The 25,346-nt window shown below is 37.7% G+C and overlaps 1 protein-coding gene across 2 annotated transcripts; it reads right to left on the bottom strand.

Moving 5' to 3' along the window:
• Positions 1-559: 559 nt before the first annotated feature.
• Positions 560-21,035, bottom strand: INSIG1 (insulin induced gene 1). Of its 2 annotated transcripts, none has more exons than XM_021009589.2 (6): positions 20,903-21,035; positions 19,141-19,583; positions 16,326-16,450; positions 13,823-13,989; positions 13,298-13,397; positions 560-2,620 (listed from the first exon to the last, which is right to left on the bottom strand). In XM_021009589.2, the coding sequence occupies exons 2-6, from the start codon at positions 19,550-19,552 to the stop codon at positions 2,591-2,593; spliced, it is 834 nt and encodes a 277-aa protein (XP_020865248.1). In that variant the 5' UTR covers positions 19,553-19,583; positions 20,903-21,035; the 3' UTR covers positions 560-2,590. The 2 variants fall into 2 exon arrangements, with proteins under 2 accessions (XP_020865248.1, XP_020865247.1); XM_021009588.2 differs by lacking the exon at positions 20,903-21,035 and adding an exon at positions 20,660-20,896.
• Between the last annotated feature and the right edge of the window lie 4,311 nt (positions 21,036-25,346).

Raw genomic sequence — 25,346 nt, forward strand, 5'->3', positions numbered from 1 at the left:
CTTACAGTAACTTAAGGAAACATTTTACTACACTTAAAATTTTTATTTTAAAATCAAATACTAAACAAAGGAATACTTAAAGGTGGAGAAGACAAAATACATTGCCAAACTTTTTGTCCAAGAATTTGATAGTTTTAAGTTCATTAATTTTTTATTGTCTTTAATGGATCAAAATCTTAACAGGCCATTTGTTACATATTTTGTATTTTTTCTTGTTGGAGGGAAAAAGGAAAAAGGCAATGATATTTACTCCTATTTTGTGATAGGGAGAAGGTAAATCGGATAATTTCACATCTTCTTCCCACTTGTTTAAATCTGGAGGTAAATTAAAGAGTATTCCTTGGGAACTCATTTCCTTCACTCTCCAGGATGGGGGCCGTAGAACTATAATCGTTTTACTAAGTGGTTGTGTGTTGAAATTCAGTATCTACATTAGCATGAGCTAATCTCTAGAAAATGATTTTATCCCCAATTCAGCATTTGTCTTCATAAACATTAGAGGACACTTATAAATATGGCCCTTTTTCCCTATAAAAAGAAAATTCCACAAGCACAATCATTGGTCTTGAACCTTTTAATAAGTTCTTGAAATAATAGTAAAAAAAAAATGCAAAAACCCCCCCCCCAAAACAAACCACCACACCGTTGAAAACTTCTGTATCAATGTGAATCTTCCCAAATGTTTAAATTCAGAATAGTGCAAATTTTGTTCATAAATTTTTACAAACTCAGATCACTTTGGTTTGTTTACTTGCTACAAGTATTGGCAAAAACTGAACTTCAGATTCACATTTTGGCTGTATTAAATATAGTAGGTACAGAATAATTTCCAGTTTAACTGAAAAAAATAAACACTTACTGCTTATGCATGATCAAGTATAAATTTATATATTCAATTACTGCATGTTGCTAATTACTTCTGGTTTTGAAAGGAATATCTATTTTGAAAACAAAACATTTTCACATCACTATTCAATTTTAGAATATTTATAAGGGATCCTTTACAAGTTGAGAATCGCCCCACTTTTGCAACTCTCTTCTAAAGTAATCAGTTACAGCTTTCTAGAGTTTTGCACCAAGAGCATTTATATTTTCCTCAAAAGAGAAAAAAAAAGGACCATCACATAAATATACACACAAAAACCACATTTTTAGGCTATTTAACCCAAGATTCCATTCTGTTGACTAGTAACATCGATTTAAAAGGACAGCCAATTAATCAGATGTGAAAATTATCTTAACAAGATTTAAAACAAACCATAACATTTACATTGCATAATACCAAAAAAAATCAATTAATGTAAGTAAAAATTACAACTATACCATAACCACAAAACTGGAGTTTCTCAAAGGATTAGGGTTCAAATGGAAGGCACAACAATATCTTTTCTAGTGAAAGAAGTTATTGCTGAATTTTGCCTCCATGCAGTACTGAAATGCTGAACCCTTTTCTCTTTTAACATCTCATATGAAAAAAAAATAAATATTGAAGAGAATACAAGGCTCAGATTGGTTTTAATATACATTGCACTTTTAAGTTTAAGACCAATAGTTGCAAATTAGGTCTAATGTGGTCTATGCCATTAACTGAATACATTGTGCTCACCAATATAATTGATATTTAGAAACACCAAATGTTTAATGCAGTGACATATGCACTCTTCTTTTTACAAGGCAATCACAGATTGCAAATCCTATAGGGTTGTGAAAAAGTTGCAATCTCTATTCTATAGTAACAGAGAAATACAGAAATAATTTCGGCTCATTTAGAATGAAGCAAATGGCAGAGATCTACAGTTATTCACTATTAGATGTCTACAGATCTCAGAAGGAATAAAATAAACAGAGGTGAAAACGTCAGCAACATACCACACTGTAGAACTGACACTTTTCATTGCCATTTGCTTCCAATAAGATTGTCTACATAAAACTTCACTGTTAGGATAAAAAGTATAGTTGATATACTGCTGATATACATGAGTGTACGGGTGTGTATGTGCGCTATTGCAGCATTAAGATGAGGGCACAATTCCTGAAGCATTAAGTTAATGCTACAACCTGACATGGATCACCTCTCTTTATTTTTTTTTGAAACACAACCCTATTTTTAATCTTCTGGATAAATATTATTCCTATTACACCATACCTCACCTTTGTCAAGCACCATCAGTTCTACCTTTTGGGCACAGATACAAAAGGAATAGTTTGCAATTTAATTTTAGTTCAAGGCTTTGAAATATGGCAACTGTTGCAATAACTTAAAGAAAATCTAATACTTGAAGTTCCCCAACACAATTTAGTATTAAATCCTTTCAGGGCGCAGCCAGGTACAAATGCTTATGCAGTAAATCAAGGTAAGATTTCAAGATAAGCAGTTATTTTTCCACTTGGCTATTCTAAAACAGATTATTATTCCACCATCTTTAACCCCACCCCAACCCACCCTTCTGGTCCTCCCCCAGGTCATTTCTGCAGTTGGCCCAATCTAAATAGATTCTTCATGGGTAAAAAAAATCTTCAATCACAATCCAGTATCACAGGTTCTCTTCCCAACTTTTCTTCAATATTGGCATCTGTGAGTCTGAAGACTTTAGTCACTATGTGGCTTTTCAGGAATACCCTACAGAGAGGAGAGACAGAGAAGATAATGAACATACAGTGTACTCCATTTTTAAACTCTGAAACACTGGTGATTTGAACCAGATGCAATGCTGACTTTTTAAAAAGATATGTATACAGATAAAATAGATGAATGATAAAATTGATGATCTAAAGTTAGCTATTAAAGTCTGATTATGCATATATTTATACAGGAGCAATATTCTAAGTCATCAAAGAATAGGCCAGTGCACACAGTGTGGGTGGTACTCTTAACAACTAAACCCCACTTCTCTGGCTAAACATTTCAAAGAAATACATTGTCTGAAACAGTTTGTTCACTTGCAGTGAAGGCAGATTTCTGCTAGTTTATGATGCTTCTGAGATCTATTCCTCTCACCAGGGGAATGAAGCAGTATTATGAAATAGGATTAGTTTTATTCAAACTATTTTACATATTTGCATTTAAGGAGAACAAAGGACTCAAAGTTAAGATAACATTTCCTGGAGAACCAGATCTTCAACTGTATCAGGATGTTAGCACGATCAAGAAACACTGGGATACAATTGATAAATGGTCAAAGGATATGAACAGGCAGTTCTCAGATGAAGAAATTAAAGCCATCTATAGTCATATGAAAAAATGCTCTAAATCACTACTGATTAGAGAAATGCAAATCAAAACAACTCTGAGGTACCACATCGCACCTATCAGACTGGCCAACATGACAAAACAGGAAAATGATAAATGTTAGATATGTGGGAAAATTTTAACACTAACGCATTGTTGGTGGAATTGTAAAATGATCCAACCATTTGAGAGCAATTTGGAACTATGCCCAAAGGGCTATAAAAATGTGCATACCCTTTGATCCAGCAATAGCACTTCTAGGGCTGTATCCCAAAGAGATCATACAAATGGGAAAAGGACCCACATGTACAAAAATATTTATAGCAGCTCTTTTTGTGGTCACAAAGAATTGGAAATTGAGAGGATGCTCATCAATTGTAGAATGGTTGAACAAGTTGTGGAACATGAATGTAATGGAATACTATTGTGCTATTAAGAAATGATGAGCAGGCAGACTTCAGAAAAACCTGGAAAGACTTGCATGGACTGATGCTGAGTGAAGTGAGCAGAACCAGGAAAACATTGTACACAGTAACAGCCACGTTGTGCGATGACTAACATTGATAGACTTAGCTCTTCTCAGCAATGCAAGGATCTAAGACATCTCCAAAGGTCTCATGACAGAAAATCCTATCCATATTCAAAGAAAGAACTATGGGGCTTGAATGTAGATCGAAGAATACTATTTGTTATTTTTTTTCTGTTTTGTTTTGTTTTCTCTTTCTTGTGGCTCCTCCTATTGGTTCTAATTCTTCCTTACAACATCACTAATGTAAAAATATATGTATAGCCTATATTAGATAGCATGCTGTCTTGCAGAAGGAGTAGAAAAATTTAAAACTCAAAAGCTTATGGAAGTGATTGTTGATATAAAAAAAAAGACTTACATGAGCTGATGCAAAGTGAAATGTATTGTGCACAAAGTAACAGCAATATAGTAAGATGTGAATGTTTTAGCTATTCTCAGAAATACTGTGATCCAAGACAACTCTGAAGGACTTATGACAAAAAATGCTATCCATCCCCAGAGAAAGAACTGATGGTGTCTGAATACAGACTAACGCATACTTTTTTAGTTTATTTTTCCTGAGGTTCTTTTTTTCTTCACCTATGTTTTCTTTTACAACATGACTAATACAGAAAAAAAAAAGAAACATTGGGATGGTCATCCAAGAACTTTTGCCTGCTGATAACTGGGTTTTAGAAACACACAGATAAGATACTCTAGTGAAAACCACATAAGGTACTACACTGCACTATAAATTGATAAGCCTGAGGATCATATGGAAATCTACACTAAGGGAATCCTTACAGGAAGGGAAAAAAGATTCATTAACAACTTAGAACTATAAGTGGTCACTAAATTCAAGTAACCTTACATCAATGTAAAAAGGATTGTGCATGTTTTGTGGGAATCACATAAATATGGCAACTTAAAAGTCTTCAGAAAAGCAGTAATGTTCAAAAAGTATAAAAGAGGCCTCACAATTGCCTTCTTAAAGTTTCATCAACATCACCTCAAGACTACACATTAACTGGAATGAGATATCATATTATACTGTCCATTAGATGAGAACTGATGATTTGTGGCCGTCCCACATGTCTGGAATCCACTTCTCCTTACTTCTTCCTTAAGAGTCCCTCTCTTCCTTGAGGATTAAAATCATTCTTGATCTCCACCCCCCCCAACTGCTAGTGCCCTCCCTTCCAAATTACCTTGTATTTAACTGCTATGTATAGATCTGAATGTATTAATTTTATATTTATGATGCTGTACCTATTTTCATTAGGTACTTGATGTCTCCCTCATTAGAACATTAGTTCCTTGTGAACAGAGATGTTTCATTCCTTGTACATACTTGTATCCTTAGCACAGTGCCTGGCATATAGTGGATGCTAAATAGATTCTTGTTGATTAATTAATGCAGTTCTTTTTTGGCAGGATGGGTTCAAAGAAGCAATGACAAAAAGACATCTTAACAGGTCCTGTCAGAAATTCTACAGAGACAACTGAAACATGATTTTAGATAACATAATATCACTGTAGAATAGTAGACCAATAAGAGATAAACAAAATTAGCCACAAGCAATCCGAGATGAAGGGTCTATAGTCATTTATGGTTTTGAACCATAACTCAGAACAGGCTCTATAGAAAATGGCTATAGCTTTAAAAGAAAGATATCTTCGTGTATCCAATGTGGAAAAGACTTCTGGTTACAATATCAATCATTTCTGTCAAATCCACAAATAAACTTTATCTGTGAAAACAAAGAACAATGGTATGGGGGTGAAGCAGGAAAAAAAACAGAACAAAACATATGGGAAAACCAGCTGGATCCATACTATAATTGAAACCAGGTTCTAGCTACTAGATACTCACCTCCACTACTATCCCCTATACCACCTATAAGGATTAACAGGGGGAAAAAAAACCCACAAGGGAGAGGAATCAGGAATTTCAGAACTTTAAAAAACCAAGAAAAAGAGGGAGGTTGAACCTACTGGAGAAAATCACTAACATGAAATTGGCCCTGCCTTGGGTTCCTCTAGTTTTTGTTTTTTCTTTCTTTTTTCAATTAAATCTGTCTGCGAACTAGGTGAGTTACTAATATTTCTTAAATATCTTTTTTCCTTATCTTTCTTACTACTTTCCAGTCCATTCTAAAACTCCTATTTTAAAAGTTATCTTCAGAGTTAATTTTTAGGTATTTCTATTATATCAAGTTAGAACTGTTTTACATAATGACATATATGAAACTGGATTAGAGAATAAACAGAGAGATAGATACCTTGGGACAAAGAACACACGATCTTTGTAAACAATCCCCATAGTCAGCCTAAGTTAACGGAAATCAAATGCACTCCATTCACTATTACTAATTCCAATATGAATGAATCACATGAAATGACTCTACACATTTTAAGGAAAGCTGGTAAAATTTTGTATTTTGTTACAATACAAGTAGAATAAGCAACTTTTACTCTTCACAATTAAATAAAAAAGCTATAAAGAGTTTAGTTAATTTTCCTGATGTTTTTCCCCCCTCCAAAGACAAACTGTAGGTAATGACTTAAGTGATCTAATTCAAGTACATTCTGCATATATGAAAATATACTTAAAATGATTAATTTTAAGATATTCTAACTGTATCCCCTATGCTTATGTTTGTTCAAGAAAAAATACTCTCAAAATATGTAATGTACCCTCAAAATTATTAGCAATAGCTCATATCAATCATCAAGACTAGAAGCCTTTAGGACTTCATTGAGACAGACTATATTTGGGGGAAAAAATTTTATTTAGCTTATTGTCCTAAAAGACACATATATAACTTAACTTCTAGAATGGGTTTTTGCTCTAGACAACCTTGGCTGGATCTCACATTAGGTCTGTAGCAGCAGGACAAGGAACCCTACCTAGTTCAAGTCTAAAGCATCCACTTAAGGTCCCAGTCAAACACACAAAGACTATAAAAGGCTATAATTGCCTGGACTTCTCTTCTGCAGTTATGGGCTTACCCAACCTCTCATTTGTCAATAATTTTCCTGAAGGCCTAGGAGGTTTTCTTGCTTAGAACAAAAACATTATGATAAAAAAGTTATACGGTACATTTTTGTACTTTAGAAATATACCCACTGAAATACATGTGCACATATATATGTTTATTATGCAAACCTTATAGATTTTTTAGCCTTTGAATTCCTGAAAACAAAAAGCAATTATTAATATTACACACTTCCAATTCTGTCCTCTTACAAATAATATATAATTTGGGGTGCACTAATGATGCACTGTCGGTATTGTGAATTGATCTGACCATTCTGGAGAAATATGCCCAAAGGGCTATAAAACTGTGCATAGCCTTTGACCACCAGCAATACCATTACTAAAGCTGTATCCTATATAGATCAAAGAAAAAGGAAGAGATCCTATATGTTCAAAAATATTTACAGCAGCTCTTTTTGTGGCAGCAAATAATTGGCTATTGAAGGGATGCCCATCAGTTAGGGAATGGCTGAATAATTTATGGCATATGAATGTAATGGAATACTACTGTAGTATAAGAAATGACGAGTAGGATGGTTTCAATAAAACCTGAGATTTATATAAACTGATGCAAAATGAAGTGAGCAGAGCCAAGAGATCACTGTACATAGTAAGAGCAACATTGTACGATGATCAATGCTGAATGATTTAGCTATTCTAGCAACACAATGATACAAGACAATTCTGAAGGAGTTAGGATGAAAAATGAAATCTATCTCCAAAGAAAGAACTGATGGAGTCTGAATGCAATCTAAGCATACTTTTTAAAATTTTCTTTTTCTTGTTTTTGTTTTTGGTCTGTGTTCTCTTTTGCAACACAGTTCATACATGTATAACTTCATGACTGCACATACATAACCTATATCAAACTGCATGCCTTCTCAATGAGGGAGAAGGGGAGAGGAGGAGGAAGAAATTTGGAATTCAAAAACTATAAAAAACAAAAGCTTAAATTTGTTTTTCTATGTAATTGAGAAAAAATCAAATAAAAACATTATTTAAACAAAAAAAATATCATTTTAGCTACATAATCACCTTGCTGATAAAACAGCCTGAGGTCTAGGAAACTGTGCTGTTGTTAACCTTAAGGAAAATAGTGTGAAGGAGCACTGTCATTACTTTAGTTAAACATAAGTCCAATGATCCAACACCTAGTGTCAACCATACAAAGTCAGGAAAGACAATTTAGGAAAAAGCTGAAATCAGATATAATCTAAGAAAGGATTATCTATGAGTATACATGGTTACTGAGTAGTAATCTGACAATCACCTTTATTCTTTGTTTTGTCTTAAGGATAGTACGGTACCATAACGTCCTCTTAACAAAAACCGTATTTTTTTGGTATCTATTATATGTAAGATACTAAAAGTCCTTGACCTTAAGGTGATTAGAATCTACCCAGGGAAGGGGCAGCTAGATGGCACAGTGGATAGAGTACCTGCCCCTGTGTTAGGAAGACCTGAGTTCAAATCTGGCCTCAGACACTTGACACTTACTAGCTGTGTGACTCTGGGAAGTTCACTTAACGCTGATTTGCTTGCAAAAAAAAAAAAAAAAGAAAAAAAGAAAAAAAAGAAATCTAGTTGGGGAAATAAGACACATAGTTATGGGCATGGTAGTAGATAGGTTCACTTAAGACTTGTGTTTCAAGTGGGATGACAAGTGAAAATGTAGAAAATTCACCTTTACCTATTTCTAACATTAATATTCTGCACTCAAATTATATTTATTGATTATCTTCTGCACATAGTCTTGCCCTCAACTACCTCTAATGTAGCCTACATTAGTCTTCCTTTTCAGACAGTATATTCTCCACTTCTCTTTGGTCCTAATTAAGACTCACTCTATGAAGCCTTTTCAAACAAGCTCTTATCACTGCCCTTCTATTCACAAGCCACCTAAGAGTCACAAACAAAATTACTAACCTTTCATAAAAAACTATAATAAAACATTACATTTCTGAAAATATAATTTACAAATCTGACAGCATGCCAACTTCAGCCTAATAAATTACTTAAAGCCAATTTGTTTGCGGTGAATTTCCTCTGACTACTTCTGGATGGCCCAACATTCGTATACAAAATACCTCCTCTTTAAAACTGTTAACAGAAAGCTTTCAATATGTTTGCATACTACAATAAACCCATCTTCAAGTTCCTTATTTACCATGAAGAGTTATCAACAACCTGAATCTCTCTCCAAAACATTTCCTTCTATGGAAAGTTAACAGGTAAATATGAACAGGCAATATAAATCCTAAAGTCTGACTTCTGAATTTTTCATGAAAGGAGACTAATATTTCAAAACTAAAACTGATAGCAACAGCAACACTGTGTGATGATCAACTTAGCTCTTCTTAGCAATACAGTGATCCAAGACAATTCCAAAAGACTCATGACGGAAAACGATAACCACAGCCAGAGAAAGAACTATGGAGTCTGAATGCAGATCTAAACATACTATTTTCACATTTTTTTGTTTTTTCTTTCTCATGGTTTTTCCCTTTTGAATCTTTTTTCACAACATGACTAATATGGAAATATATTTAACATGATTGTACATGTATAACCTATATGAGACTACTTGCTGTCTTGGGGAGGAAGAGAGAAAAATTTGGAATTCAAAACTTTACAAAAATGAATGTTGAAAACTATCTTTACATGTAATTGGAAAAAGAAAGTACTATATAATTGCGAGTACTTTTTATGAGGTATTTTAAAAATTAACCATGTATCTGCATTTTAAGATCTTAATACACCTGATCTTGCAAACTGAGTTTAAAGGATCAATTATTTGAATTAGTAAAGGCTACCCAAATCTAGAAAAAAAAGAAAAAAGAATATGTTCCACTGGCTTAGCCTCTGAGAACCCAGGATAACTTCCTGGGATAGGTCTTTAAAGGAGTGAAGCTACCATTTAAAAACATGTAATTATTCTTTCACTAAAAAGAAATGCACTGATAGTTCACAGTGGTGTGGAGATGGGTTCTTGAAGCTATGTCAACAGAGTGTGATCTCTAGCAGGTGTTACCAAGTTTGAAAGGCTACCAGTGATGGACGGTCTGTCTCTTGAACTAGGGCCAGCCTACCTATGTTCATAGAAGATCACCACTAGACTAGTTGCTTTTGTAAAAAGGCACTGTGCCTTTTTTTTGGCCACAGCAGCTTAAGAAGACAATGTATTGAAGGACACAGTGATCTGGGTTGGTTTGAGGAACACCTTCATGGAAGAAATCACCTATCTTTCAAATAGTATAGTATTATAGTTTCCAAATATTATTCATTTTAAGCTACTGAAAATACTGCTACCATTAATCTTGAAGTTCCTGTCTCCCTTCACTTCTCTGGAAACAACACAGGCCCAGAACATGCTTGTTTTGTAATATATACTATACACTAAGACCAAATCTGGATATATCACAAAAATCCCACTGTAAATCTATTCAGCCGTTCACAAATATATATCATTGTTCCTATCCAACTGTTTCCAGTAACAATGTTTTTCCTAATATCAGTATTTCATAAAACCTAATAACAACTGTGCAATGATACACCTCTATTAATAAAGAGGATCTCTTCCAAGGTCATACTTTTTTTTTTGTCAGAAGCTTCATTAGCAAAGGCAGAAATATAAGAGGATTAGAGAGGCATTTAAAGATTTCTATATGTTAAACATCTGTTACATTTTGAAGCTTGATACTTTCTTTTTCTCTTCTAGGATTGGTGGCTGTAGCCCCTGGACCCTTACCATCTTCTTTCAAAACAGTTCTCCTTCCCTTACATACCTAATTAGCCTGTGTGAGCTTGAGAGCCCAGCTCAGTCCTAAGGCCAGGCCAGGTCCTGGCAAGAAGAGGTCTGCACATAAGAGAGCATCACTTCCCCAGGATTGAGTAGACTAGAACTTCCCTCAAATCTCTTCATGTACAGCCTTAAACTATTCAAATGAGCTTTGTTCCTCAAAGCTTTGTTAATGAAGGTATTCTAGTAAGAGACATCTCAAGTTCCTGTAATAATTTAACCCAAGGCTTTTGGATTGAAAGTATGGTCTTCTCACTAAGCTATGCTACCTCTCCACTAATACTGTGGAGTACTCCACAAGGTCAAAATCTGATGCCTGTTTTTCAGTATTTCTTGTTAGGTTGGATGTAAACCACTTGGACATTAAGTAGTCAGGAAATGAATTTTACTAGTGGGTAAAGAGAAGTGAAAATATTATAATTATCTATTATATCTACTGCCAGCTATTAAATTAGTTGAGAATTTTCCTACTAATTTCTAATCCAAATAATACAGTCATAGTTACTTTGACCATAATTTTACCATCATGATTTTCTTACTCTGTTCAGTTTATTAAGATCCTTTATAATGCCTCTTTTACATTTTGTATTTCCATTGTCAACCCCATTAGCCCATCATCATGCAATGGAGAGTGCTGTATAATCAAAAAAATCTGGTTTTGAATCCTACATCTGTTCTTGACCTACGGGACCTTAGGCATGTCACATGCCTGTGGGGCCTCAGTTTCCTCATATTTGAAAAGGAGAGCTTGGACTAGATGACCTCTAAGGTCCCTTCTAGCCCTACATCTGTGATTCTGTGTACATTACAAGTATCCTAACTGTTCTCTTTCTACTCTTTCCCAGGTTATTTACATGAATACCTCAAGGACTGGTGATTTCAGTGTGAGTATTCTTTCAGTCCCACTTCCAACAAATCATTACAGATTTTAACCCTTCAGAACCTTAATAGATTGCTTTTATAAGCTGCTGGCTCAAAAATCAGCGGGTGTCCAAACTTCTGGTGATGAGTCTCACTTAACTAGGATGTTTCTTAGATAACATAAATACAGTCCATTGATAGATCAAGACTCAATAGCATTTCATCTTGGTATAATCTGCCAAAGCTTGTGCTCTGTTAGCGCTGATAGCTTTCAAGAATCCAGAATCATTTACATGCCTCTGAGTCACTGGTGTAGGACTTTAGCTGAGGTCACCAAATTAGTGTTCTTAAAATACTTTTTTGTTTGTTATCTTCCCACTCAAAACCCTTCAGTGGCTTCCTGTTATTATGTATACAAGATAACTAGTCTAGTATTCAAAGCTCCCTAAGTCTCTGCCTCTGCAACCTCCTGCTCTACCAACCAATCTAAATAAATCTTGCCTTCCAACTAAATGAATCTATTCTTTAATCCCCAAGCACACTATGGGTCATCTTGTTTCCATGGATGCCCGTGTCTTGGGTGTTCCTCCCCATTCCCTCTTCTCTATTTAATTTCTAGCACTGCCTCTCTCAACCACCTTAGCTCTGGATGACCAGTTCAGCTTTCAGGGAACATCCTGTCTGTAGTACTCATCTCTTATTTAACAATGTCCTTTCTCCTTCCTTCTTTGATGTTTGGATTACAAAGAATCAGAAGCTCTATAGGATGCTCTTGACCTATAAAGATAGTGTTGGCTTAAGTGTTCAATACATCCAAACAAAAAAAAATCAATTTTAATTCAATTGAATGCCACGTAGCACTTTAAGAAAAATAAGAGAATATGTGAAATCAGAGTACAAGAGGGTATCAAAAGTCTAGAAAGGTTGGCAATCATTGATCTAATATTACAATTTACTGATAAAAACTATTAAATGCTATAATATGTTAACAAACCCAAGCTGCTTGGTTATTATTCTGCAGTGCTTATATTTTTAATATTTTACTATCTTATAAGGCATATAAAATGTGAGACTTAATTTCTATTTACTCTCCAATTCTAGTTGCATACAATATTCTAAATTCTTTCCTTAAGTTTTCTGACTAAAAAACAAAAAATTCCTACAAGCCAAAAGAATAGGTCCTAAGGATCTTAGCATGTTAGAATATACAATTATTCAATGACACAGATGCCTATCTTTAATCTCAAAGACCGATTTAGAAATTGTTGATTCTAACTTTATATATGACATCATTAAATGTTGGGAAAACTCATTATGCTCTCCTACACTAACCTAATAACCTAATAACTTCATGAATTGTTGCTACAGAATGCTTTAAAAATATATCTATAAATACACAGATATACATATATGCATGCATCTATATACCTATATACATATATAGAGATATAGATATACATATACATATATATCCATCACTCAAATTCCAAGTCTCATTAAACTTTTTAATCAACATGTCAGCAGAAGGCTGTGATAATACATCTAATGAACAGTAAGTAATAGGTAAGAACAGCAAAAAATCTTTTCTTGTAGTTATTGAAAATAAATGGCAAGGGCAGATAGGTGGCACAGTGGATACAGCACAGGCCCTGGAGTCAGGAGGACCTGAGTTCAAATTCAGCCTCAGATATATAACACTTACTAGCTGTGCAACTATGGGTAAGTCACTTAACCCCAACTGCTTCTTGCCCTTCTCCCTCTCCCCCAAAAAAGAAAAGAAAAGAAATGTCAATTCAATTAGAATTTCTGTCTGGTTGAAATAAAAAAAGCTTAAAGACTACAGAATTTTATTTATCGTACCATAGCCAGTTGTCGTCCTATGTTTCCTACTGTTACGCCTCCTGAGAAAAAAATACATGGTAGCCAAGAACGGATATAAAGAAAATCAGGAGACGTATACCTACAGCAAGAAAAAAAAAAGCATGATTTTATTAAGTGACTTGCATGCCAATTCCACTAAAATTAGTTACAATGAAAAAACAATTCAATTCAGTATGTAGGATGACTTTTAAAAAATAAAATATACTGAAGACCAAACTTCATTCATTAGAGCGAAGCATAGAGCTTTCATGACTGAACCATCATCTCATGAAAAACATGTTTCACTGCCCAAATACACATATGAATACCAATATATTATACATATGAGAGAAATTCAGAAACAAGGCAGAATATCTTTGTAGAATTTCATGCCACATGTACAAGTTAAATGAGATTAGGAAAAACTCAGTTTAAGCACATACAGCATATGAAAATAAAAAACAAGTTTCAATATTCTAAAACACAAGTAGCTTTAAAAGTCAAGTTTTAAAACAACATACTCACTGATAAACACCATTATATACAAGAAACTGAGTGATCAGAGTTGCTAGAAATGCTATTGTAATTCCAAGCCCAAGGCCACTTCTTGAACGATCAAAAGTCCACCAAAGGCCCAAAGATAGAGCTGCTAAAGTCAATGACAGCTGAACATTATTGGCAAAATCCAGTTTCTGATTAGACGGAAGTTAAGAAAAACTTTGATACTTATTTAACATTTAAGAGCAACCTTTTGGCAAACTACCTATATTACATAGGCTTATGACTGACCACAGATTTTAAAGCTGAAAGGGAAATCACCTGGTCCAGTTCCCTTTTCAGATAAGGCAACTGAGATGAAGACCATCTCTCCATTTATTCAAATCCCTGGAGTCAACCCTAGGTCCCCTTTAACTCTAAATCTAGTACTGAACTTTATTTGGGGTAGGAGGGAGGGGAAAAGAATAACTATTTAGGATTCAATGTGAAATTTTTCACCAATTAGAAAAAAGTTCATCGATTTAGTAGACTGTAAGGCCTTGTTGGACACAAGGCTATCATGAATATCAAAATTTCGTTTTTTCAGAGTTCTTTTCCTGATAAATGTCTGTTCGTGTACAATTCTGCTACCGTGCAATAAGCCTTAAAACCAAGTCATATGCAGTGAATAGAGTGCTAGGCCTTGAGTCAGAAAGACCAAAGTTCAAATTCAGAATCAGACAGATGTTCTCCATTATATCACATTGCCTTTCCAGTCTGAAAGTGCATCTGAGAAAGATTTCTTAATGGATCTATTAAATTCAACTACATACTACATCTACAATGTGGACTTTAAATCACTCTAGATGAATAAATGCACTTGTGTGAATGTGGGCAAATCACCTAACCTCTGCCTGAGTTTCTTCATTTGTAAAATGGGGATAAAAATAGCACCTATGTATCCCAGGGTTGTTATAAGAATCAACTAAGACAACAATTGTAAAGCGCTTAACATAACATAGTGCCTGGCATACAGTGAATGCTATATAAATGTCAGCTATTATCATAACTTACTATTATTACTATTGCTACCTACTACTACTTGCCGGCATAAAAACAAGTCTATCTTCAGTGCTCATTACTCCTCAGGAGTGATCACGAAATAAAATTATCAGAGCTGGGGAATTTTGAGAACATCTAGCTTAGGGATGGGGAACCTTCAGCCTTGAGGTCACATGTGGCCCTTTTAGGTTGTCAAGTGTGGCCCTTTGACTGAATCCCCTTAATAAAAGGATTTGTTCTGTAAAACTTGAGGCCACACTTGTTACCCACCCCTGATCTAGTCATAGGATTCTAGATTTACATTGTTAAAAAGGACTTTAGAGCTCATGTAGTCCAACTGTCTCATTTTATAGATGAGGAAACTGAGGCCCAGGAAGATTAAGTGATTTGCCCGAGATCACATAAAAAGTCAATCTCTGAGGGGCAGCTAGGTGGCACAGAGAATAAAGCACCAGCCCTGGTGTTAGGAAGACCTGAGCTCAAATCCAGCCTCAGACACATAACAATCACTAGCTATATGACTCTGGGCAAGTCACTTAATCCCATTTGCCTCACCAAGAAAAAAAAAAAAGGTCAATATCACAGCAAAGACTAGAATCTTTGTCTCTGGACTCCAATGTTCTTTTTACTTCCAAATTTGGAAGTAAATAAAAGAAAGATTTCTTCATGGATTCATTAAATCCAACTATATATCGCAACTACAATGCGGATTTTAAATGACTCTAAAATAAAAAAATACTGTAACGTAAAAAAAAAACCACTTTATTCTTTTAAATCTACAAAGAATCTAATAACTGATACCCCCAAATCTAAAAAATTTTACTCAACTCTAGAAAAATTAAGCAACACATTTCAAAATATTCTAAATATATTGAACCAATGGTGTCAAACTTAAATAGAAATGGATTCCTGGGCATTGCATACTGACTCAGAAAATCACAAATTTACATTAACTTATGTTACATGGCATTTTTATTTAACATCTCCCAATTACATTTTAGTTTGGTTCCTCAGAACTCTGGAGTTTTGTGGGTTGCTCTTGGTAAGTCTGACATGTCTGTATTAAACTAATGTGTAAAGTTTAGAATCACTCAAACTAGTTTAGCCAGAGATCACTTTGGGGATTAAAATATATTGACAGAATCCAAAAATGCTGATCTGGGATCAAGGAAGATTTTCCTTCAAAATAAGTCAAGTTTTAACATCAATAACCTGTCATGTAAATATTTTTTGTATATAATTTCATATTTGAGAGATTATAAGAAACCAATGCTAGTACTGAACTTTTCTCACTCAACCTGTTTATACAGCCTGAAACTATATTTACAAGACCCTGGTTTAGATGATCTCTACGGTTCCTTTCCAGTGCTAATATTCATCTGGTAGCTTGGGTCCACTGATCTGTATGAACAGCTCAAAAAAAAGTAGCTCGGGGGGAAAAAAATACCTCTCAAAATTACCCCACATATACAGAACATTTCAAGGATACAGCACTTGCATGGTTAATACCAACAAAAACTGCTATGCAGCGCATTACACTGGCCCACTCTCTCTTAAACTTGTGAGGTTCTCCAAGATGACTGTCAATACAGGGATAGAGCAAACCAACAACAGCTGTATGAGAAAAGAGTGAAAAAACACAGAGTTAAAGAACAGTGTGCAATATTACCCAAACAATTCCCTTTTTAGAAGTTATTTGATGTTACAACTTCCTTAGACTCTAAACTGAAGGAAAAAAATACAAGAGAATAGCTGTTTCTAAAGAGTTTTAAAAGACCATGCCATTGTGAAAGAAATGTCTTCACCTGATTAATTTAAAAAGATGTCTGTCTGAACAGAGATGTGAATAGGAAGATCCAGCTGAACTGTCCCATGCACCAACTGTCACTCACTTCTAAAAATTCTATGAACTATGACTACAAATGCAATAGGTCAGAGAAGAGAGAGAGATCACTGCAGAGTAACAGTGGAAGACTTCATGGAAGGTGAGACTTACGGTTGGCCCTGAAGGATGGACAGGATTTCAGTAAGTCAACACCTGGTCACACTTATTAGTTGTATGAACTTAGGCAATCCCTTTGTCCCTCTGGGTCTCCAAGAGAGGTTTGAATTCAAGGATCTTGAATTTCCCTTTAGGGGTTAAATCCCATCAAGACATTCTATGAACAGGAAGAGCTGGGACAAATCCATGAGAGGGGGAAGAACTGCATCAGATGTAGGGAGTGAGCTCTCAATAGAGGAAAAGATCTATGCTGGACCTTTCATTCAGGTTAAATATGTACTTTTGTTCAGTTGTGTCGGACTCTTTGTGACCCCATTTGGGGTTTTCTTGGCAAAATTCTGGAATGGTTTGTCATTTCCTTCTTCAGCTTATTTTACAGATGAGAAAACTTAAGCAAAAGGGGTTAAGTGACTTGCCTGGGGTCACACAGCTAGTAAGTATTGGAGGCCAGATTTGAACTCAAGAAGATGAATCTTCCTGACTCCAAGTCCAGCATTCTATTTATTTTGCCACCTAGCTGCCCTAAATATGTACATTAGGCCAAAATTACATATGCCCTGTAAGTCAAACAGAAGTTTAGACTTGGTAGCTAATTAATAACTAATATCAGTCTTTAATAAGGAAATAGCAAATATTTGGTAGAAAAATGAAAATTTGTATATTTCATCAAGAAGATGGCATGCACATAGATATTTGGAAATACCAGGGTAAGTGAATGACATTAAGCATTTGGCCTTAATTATAAAGACTCTAAATTGTCTCTAGCTTAATAGAATTCTATAATTTCACTCCAGAAAGGTGAAAATGTATCATAAAATATTTTTGCATCACGTTCTTGGTTCTAGATTTGTCTATGAGAAATTAACCATTGTCTCCCCTACCAACTACCCCCCTCAAAGAGAAAAGCAGCAGTGGCATATGAATGAGGAATTATGTTTTGGATCCTCTGGGATGCTACTACTACATTTGTTGAAGGATAAGTCTCAGTTCTATTTTAGCTCTAGTTTTTTGGCTTTAAGTATATCCTCCTCATATGTTCTATTTTCACATGTCCACAGTGCTGAAATTTCAAAACTGGGCTAATTCCTAAAACATTAAAAACTCTTATCTTTAAAAAAGAGCAATTTTAAGCAGCCATACAATGTTTGTGTTCAGATAATCAGAAATTGAACTTTCTCCCCCTTAAAATATAGTTACAACATATGAAACTTATTCATTTTTATTTATTAAAGCACTCTATTGCTTAAGATTCATTGTACCCTCCCTCCCCCCAGATTTTATTTGCTCTCAGCAACACAACTCTCTTATGAGAATCTTTATTTTCTGTTGCATTAAAAATGATTCATCCCTGACACAACTAGCTTTGTGACTCCACTCAAGTCACTTAACTTCTCAGGGTCCCCAAACAATTTAATACACTATGTTGCAGAGCCAGTGCCATTCTGCACTGGTAGAGGTAGTTCCTCTCTATAGCTCCCTATGCCAAAGAAAAATTAAGTCACTTATAGGGTTAAAAACAAATCCTTAAAAATACAGATGCTAAATCAACCTAATCATAGAAACAAATGTTCTATTAAAAAATGAGTTTTTAAACCGTTTCACTCATTTACCTAAGCTCCATCTTTTTACTACATCATTTGCTCTATCTTTGTTAAAAGGATTTTAAGTTTAGTGATTCTGATCAAATAACACAAAGGCATCCATGTATTTATTTCACAAAGTCATGATACAGTTCTAGGAAAAAGGCTTGGCTTTTGGCTGCAGTTGACTGGGCTATTTTGGCATAAGGAAATGCAGAAGTTCCTCCCCCAGCAACCTCCTTCCAAGCACATGTGACTGACTTGTTTTCAGTTCTCCAGCAGTGTAGCATGTTCACTCAGGGAACCAATAGCAATCAACTACTGTGGCTCACCAGTTCTAATGAAGGCCAATCACAGGGCAGCTAGCTCCTGGTGACACATGCCTGCTGCTGCACTAGAATCAAAGGTTGTCCTCAGGCTGCCCGAGGGAAGTAGGAAGAGGCCACATCATAAGTACCTATACAAGTATCTTATCTTTTTACCTCATCTCCATCCTTAGACTTCCTCAAATTTTGCCCCACAAGCTCTTTAAACTAGCCCTTGAGTTTGGAATTAATGTCATACTTCTTTACTAAAAACCTATAATAATATGATTTCTTGTTACAAAATGTAACTCAATCATGAGGCACAGTTTTACTATGTGATACTGACATAAATTTCCCCCCAAGTTATTCTTCTTTGGCAAGAGTTAATTAAGCTTGCCACCTTCATCCATTACTTACCAGCTGCTGTTCCACAACATGGAGGAACCCACCAGGCAGAAGAAAAGATTGTGGCAATAACTTCTTCTGGGAAAAGCGTGACATTCCTCTGTATCTGAAGCAAGTTGAGGACCAGGGCTAGGAAGACACCAACTGCAAAAAGCACAACACTTCGCTGCACCAAATGATGGTGCCAACTGCTACTGGGGGCTCTCCTGTTGTTGCTCTTGGTGTTAGTGTTCCTGTTCCTGTCTGTGGTTTCAGTGTTGATGGCACTTTGACCCACAAGTACCAGTGAAGGACTGGAGACTGAAGGATTTAGCATGTCTCCCACTTTCTCAGTCAGCCTAGCAGTGCCAGCAGTCAGGTTGCTTTTATGCCTTCTTCTGGTAGTACAAGAACAACTCCAGAAGTGTTCGTCTAATCTGGGCATCAGTCACCACCAAAGGTCTTGGAAGAATCTCCTAAAAGAAAGTAGGGAAAAGCCAAACAGTGACATAAAGGCAGTTCCAAATGGGTAAAAATGACTGCAAGGCATCTGATGCCTTCTGGCCCTATGAACTAAGTCAAACTCAAGATGATATGCACCAGAACAGATAAAAGTGGCTGGTGGACACAGCACTGGCTTTGATGATAAGGCTTTACCAAGCTCTGGCAACTGATTCACTGTAGAACCAACAACCTCACCTCTTCCTTAGTTTCCTCTAGCTGCAAAATGGACATACAAGGTGACAAAAAATATCTACACTCACAGAGCTGTTATGAAATCTAACGGGATCCCTAAGAGTGCCTTAGAGCAGGGACTGTATAAACATTTGCAGGAGGGAACACATGTAAACTGCTTAGAATTGTCCCTCCCAGAAAAGCACTAGAGAGCTCACTACCCCCTTCCCCAATGCTATTCTTTATAATCCAACCAAACTCCTTTTAATCTACTTGGCTATGGTGTGCCTGGGAAAAATTGTAAAATCGGAGGCATTTTTAATGATACCAACTCCAGCAGCTGGCAAACTTTGGGGGAAACAACATCAGTTGACCAAATACCTTTCAAAAGCCCACAAGCCCATCAGGTCTGTCAAGCGTTAGACAACAAACATCTTATTTTCCCAGCTGGAAAACAGTAGGGCTTGCTTAGCTCGATTCTATAAGGGGCAATTTCTTACTTTTTTTTTTTAACTCGATAAATGACAGATGCTGTTACTGGCCTCGAAAACCTTTCCCTACATCCCGCAAAGACTTTGGGGGCAAGTAGTCAACGAGCATTTTTTAAGCGCCTACTTGGTACCTGCAAGGTTGGGGAATTTAAAAAATCGACGCAAAAATCAGTCCCTGCCCTCGAGGAGCTCTCCATCCAACGATATGCGAACACCTGGGTCCCGACCTGACCGAGACCGCGGGCTTGGGAGAATGGGAGACAAAAGCAGCCGGAAGCCGAGGGCCGAGGGGCGCGGGGCGGGAGGAGGGAGGGCCCCAGGACTTGGCTCCGGGGATGGGGAGCGCCGAGGCTGCGGCGATGGCCCTCCCGCGGGGCCCGCCTTACCTGCTGGAGAGGCGCGGAGCCTGAGGCCTGCCTGGCAGAGAAGGAGAAGAAGGAGGAGGAGGAGAGAGTAGGAGAAAGATGAGGAGGACGACCAAGGATGGAGGCTAAATGAGGAGCAGGATGAAAAGGAGGAGGAGGGCCGGCCTGCTCTCCAAAGTTTCGCCTACAGCGTCGAGGCGGCGCTGAAAGGTTTATATCGACACGCGCGAAGCCCCCGAATCACGTTATCAAGTCCCAACCTACCCGAAACCAACTCGGGCCCCAGCCACGGCCCCTCCCTCCCCGCGCTGACCGGGCGAGGGGGAGGGACCACTCCGGCGGCAGCGGCGGCGGCGGCGGCGGCGGCGGGCGACGGCGGCCACAGCGACGGCTCCGGCCTCCCCCGGCTTGTCCCGGCCCCGCCCCGCCCCGCCCCTCGCGGCTCCTGCTCCGCCCTCTCCTTCCCTCCCAGCCGCCCTCCTCCCTCGGCCTCGGCCGGCGTCTGAGGCCACGCCTCCTTCTCCCCGCCAGGTAAACATTCGGTCTGGTGAGGCCGCCCCAGCCAATGGGAGGCAGGCGGCCCATATGACGTAGGGACACACCACCCGCCTTTCCAACTGACAGATACGAACGGCTGGGGCGGGAGCGCGAGCCGCGAGCCCAGTGCTAGTGGCGAGGGGGGGGGAAGGGGGGGCGCCGAGGAGGCGTGGGACCCGAGCGAAGGGAGGGCGTTGTAATCGAGGCTTGGGGGGAAGGTAGGAGGAAACAGCGAGAGCGTGCGCTTACGCACGCACACGAGCTCAGGGCTGGAGGCCGTCATGCTGGAGGGGAGCTAGGGCGAGGGTACAGAACAGAACGTTAGGAAACGGAACATTGTGAGACCAAGCGCCGGCCTGACTCGAGCCCCCAGTGGGGCGGGGTGGGCGGGGGAGCCGCGGAGCTGAGCATCACGCGCTTCTTTCCCTCCGCGCCAGCTGCGCGTGCCCGCGGCGGGGAGCCCCTTTGACACGCCTCACACCTGGGGGATGGAGAGGGCAGCCTCCCCTTCCCCACGGGGTCTTTGCTGGGGAGACGTGACTGATGTGTATCGAGATCCCCGCCCCCCAGCAGTAAAGGACCCAAAGAAGTGGCCATGAGCACGGGTGGATTATCTCTGGTCTAACGCGGCCTCTTTCCGCTGCCTGGGTTCCAATCATCTACAGCCCTCACGACCTTGAACTCGGCGATGTTAGTAGCGCTGCCTTTGCAGGGCGCCCTCACTAAAGGCGTGCGTAAAAGCTTTACTCCCTTTCCACTCGTACACCTGCCCCAGGCTCCTGGCAGAGCCCGGTGACTGCCCTGGCTGGCTGGGGCTCCGGTCTCCTCAGCCCCACTGAGTGCTTAGGTTGTAGATGCTTATGAGGGTTTTCCACGTTGTAGTTACAAAGGTAGACTCTTGTAGCAATGAATAGCCTCAGACGAACTTGGAATTGTTCAAGGATCAAAGAATTACAGAATTCTGAGATGGGAGCTTAAAAACAATTTCTCCAACATGCCTACCAAGTGGGCATCAGCCCCTTCATGAGGAGGACCCACCGCCTCTAGAAGCAGCACATTCCACTTATGTATAACCCTAATAGTTGGGAATTTTTTCCTGACTTCAACCCTGAGTTTACCTCTGTGGCTTCCGAGAGTTATTTCCTTATTCTGCCCTTTTAGGCCAAGCAGAAAGCAGGTCTAATCCTTCTTTTCACTGAAAGCCCTTCAAATACCTAAAGGCAGTGTTGTGTTCCCTCTAAGTCTTCTTTTCTGACCAGATACCTTCAATTTCTTCAGTTTCTTGGTTGCCTCCTTCAGCTTGCGTTCCAGAAATGAACGCAAACACTTCTCCTGTGATGGGCGTCTATCATCTTGCACAGTTTGTCTCTCGTAATTAATGTAGCTTAAGGTCAAATACATTTGGGGTTTGGTCTTTGGTTTTGATTGCTCTGTCACTCTGCTGATTCATATTGAACTTGTAGTCCACTAACATCTTCATATCTTTTTTCAGCTGAATTGTTTTCTAGCTCATGCCTCTTTATTTTGTACCTGTGAAGTTCTGCTTTTGAGTGTGAGACTCTACATTCATTCCTATTAAATTTCATTTTATTAGATATGGCCCACTATTCCATCCTGTCAAAGTCTTTTTGGGTCCTGACTTGCTCTACAAATATATTAGTATTAGCTTTGTGTCATATGCAAATTCACTAAGTTCAGGATCCATGCCATTATCCATGACATATATGTTAAACAGCTCAGGACCAAAGGCAGATCATTTTTTTATGCCCGCCACAGACCTTCAGATTTCATACTGAACAATTAATAACGAATTTTGGGGACAAGTCATTCAACCAGTTTTGAATCCAGCTAACTGTACTGATACATCTCTATCTTGTTTATGAGGAGAGTATGAGAGTCTTTGTCTAAAATTAAGGTATTTTGATAAAGTATCTTGTTTGCTTCAAGGCCTTTCTTGGGAAAAAACCAAAGATGACCAAAACCATTCTATTTTCAGGAAATCTATGTATAAAGACATTTGCTTCTCTCAAGCAAACTGACAGAAGCCACTAGAGAAAACATAAATAATTTGTAACCTTAAAAAGTAGTTGGCAGATGTTTGTATGGTGCCTTTTTTTTAATTAATGTACCTTCTTTATGATGTATGTCATACCATTTAAGACCATGAACTGAGGGATGAAAAACTTTCCAGTCCTACATCTTGCCTAATATGTTGTGGACTCTTCATAAATACTCTTCAATAACAGTTAAAGTGTGGAATTACAGATGTTTAGAGCTGGAATGGATCTCAGAGGTCATCAATTGCACTTGACATGAACAAGCCAAGTCCCAGAGAGGAAGTGACTTGTCCAAGTTCAAACTCCTAGTTAGTAACAATCTAGATTTAGAATACTTTATTCATCACTCTAGGTTTGTCATGATGGTGTTTACTCTGGGTACTATAAAGAACACTTGAAACATTTATACATACACACACATATAGATGTATGTACACATATATACATATGTTTATGTACATACGTGTGTGTATATCTATAGTGGCATATTACCATCTGGCACAACACCCACTGCTTTAGGGTATGTGCTATTAACTTATACCACCACACCCATTTCTTCAGATTACTTTTTGCTACCATCTCTCCACTAAACTACAGAAACCAATGTGGCATTATTTGCTTTCTCTGTCCATATTGGTGCTTTGCTTGGCACTGACAATGGTTGGCTTACTTTTTCTATCTTGTGCTAGCCAAGAAAATCTAACATTTGCTAATGTGGTTTGTTTTTAGTTCCTAAACAGCATTACAATGTTAAATGTTGATGAAGGTGGGTGACCTGGGCATGTGGGTGACCTGGGCATGTGGTCTCCAGGTACCTCTCTCTTTAATTCAGAGTTAGTGCAGAGCCTGAGCATAGAACTCTACAGTCTTATTCTGTGTAAGTCAGTAGGATTGATGTTTGTGGCAAACTGTATCTACCAATAGTTATATAATTCTTGTAAAGCTAGTGCAAGTTCTCTTGGCCCATAGCCTTGATGTGAATGATTATCTTTTATCTAAAAATAACCTCAGACAAAGTCCAGTAAGATACATGGTTCCTTCTAGACCAAAGTATTCTTGGTCCTTCCATCTTATTGAATATTCCCTCGTATGTAGATATGGGTCTGCTCTCTAATACTTCAGAGGCCTCTGCCCCACTTAATTTAAACCGGAGAAATAAACTCCAAGGTTTGGGCACCTTGAATAAAGATTTATGGTAATGTTTATCACTGCTTGTGTGATATAACTAACTAGAATCAAGTGGGTATGACATCTGAGCCTTGGACATAGTAATATGGAGTAATCATTGTTTTATTTAATTGGTTCTTTTTATTCCTTTGATCAGGCATCAGCAGCTGAGTGATCAGAGATTAAAGGTGTCTAGTAGGCATTTAATCAACAGCTTGTGGATTGATTTTTTTATGAGCCCCTTAAATACTTTTTTTAAAAATTGCAACTTACATAGACCTTACTTCAATATTTAAATGGATATGATCTTATCAATATGAGTATTCCCCCACTGCAGTAGATCACAACCCATCCATTCCTTCTTGTCCTGTGTGATTCTTGGCCACAGTCTTCCATAGATCCTGCACAGAGCACTGCCTGGCATGCTGGAGTCCATTCTCTCATTATTTTTACTTTTTATGGATACCAGTGGAACACTAGGGCTGACCATCTATCATCCCTTATTTTTGCCACATAATCAGACTGCCTCCTTTTATGTTCATGTTGTTGTTGTTTTTCAGTCATGTCCAATTCCTTGTGACCCATTTGGGGTTTTCTTGGCAAAGATACTCTTCCATTTTAAGTTCATACATTCTCACAGTGATAGTCCTTGTGCCATTTTTTGATAAATAGACCAAGGGAGGCTCAGACCCATGATAGATCATCACTGGAATTAGGAAATAGTCTCCTTGCACTTACCATGCATCTTTTTTATGTCTGTTTGGTCATTTTCAACTTGGATTTTTTAAACTTCTGGTTTTGAAAGATTTGGACTCACATGATATCGATAGAAGATTTGCACTTAAAAACAAATAAGCAAACAAACTTGGGATCTTTGAAAAACTGCAGAATTTTCCATTTGAAATCCAGTCTATTTTCTTTTTCCAATTCAATTTTGGACCCAGCTT

The sequence above is a fragment of the Phascolarctos cinereus genome, unplaced genomic scaffold, assembly GCF_003287225.1.
Source record: "Phascolarctos cinereus isolate Bilbo 61053 unplaced genomic scaffold, phaCin_HiC Scaffold_1;HRSCAF=81, whole genome shotgun sequence".
Lineage (NCBI taxonomy): Eukaryota > Metazoa > Chordata > Mammalia > Diprotodontia > Phascolarctidae > Phascolarctos > Phascolarctos cinereus.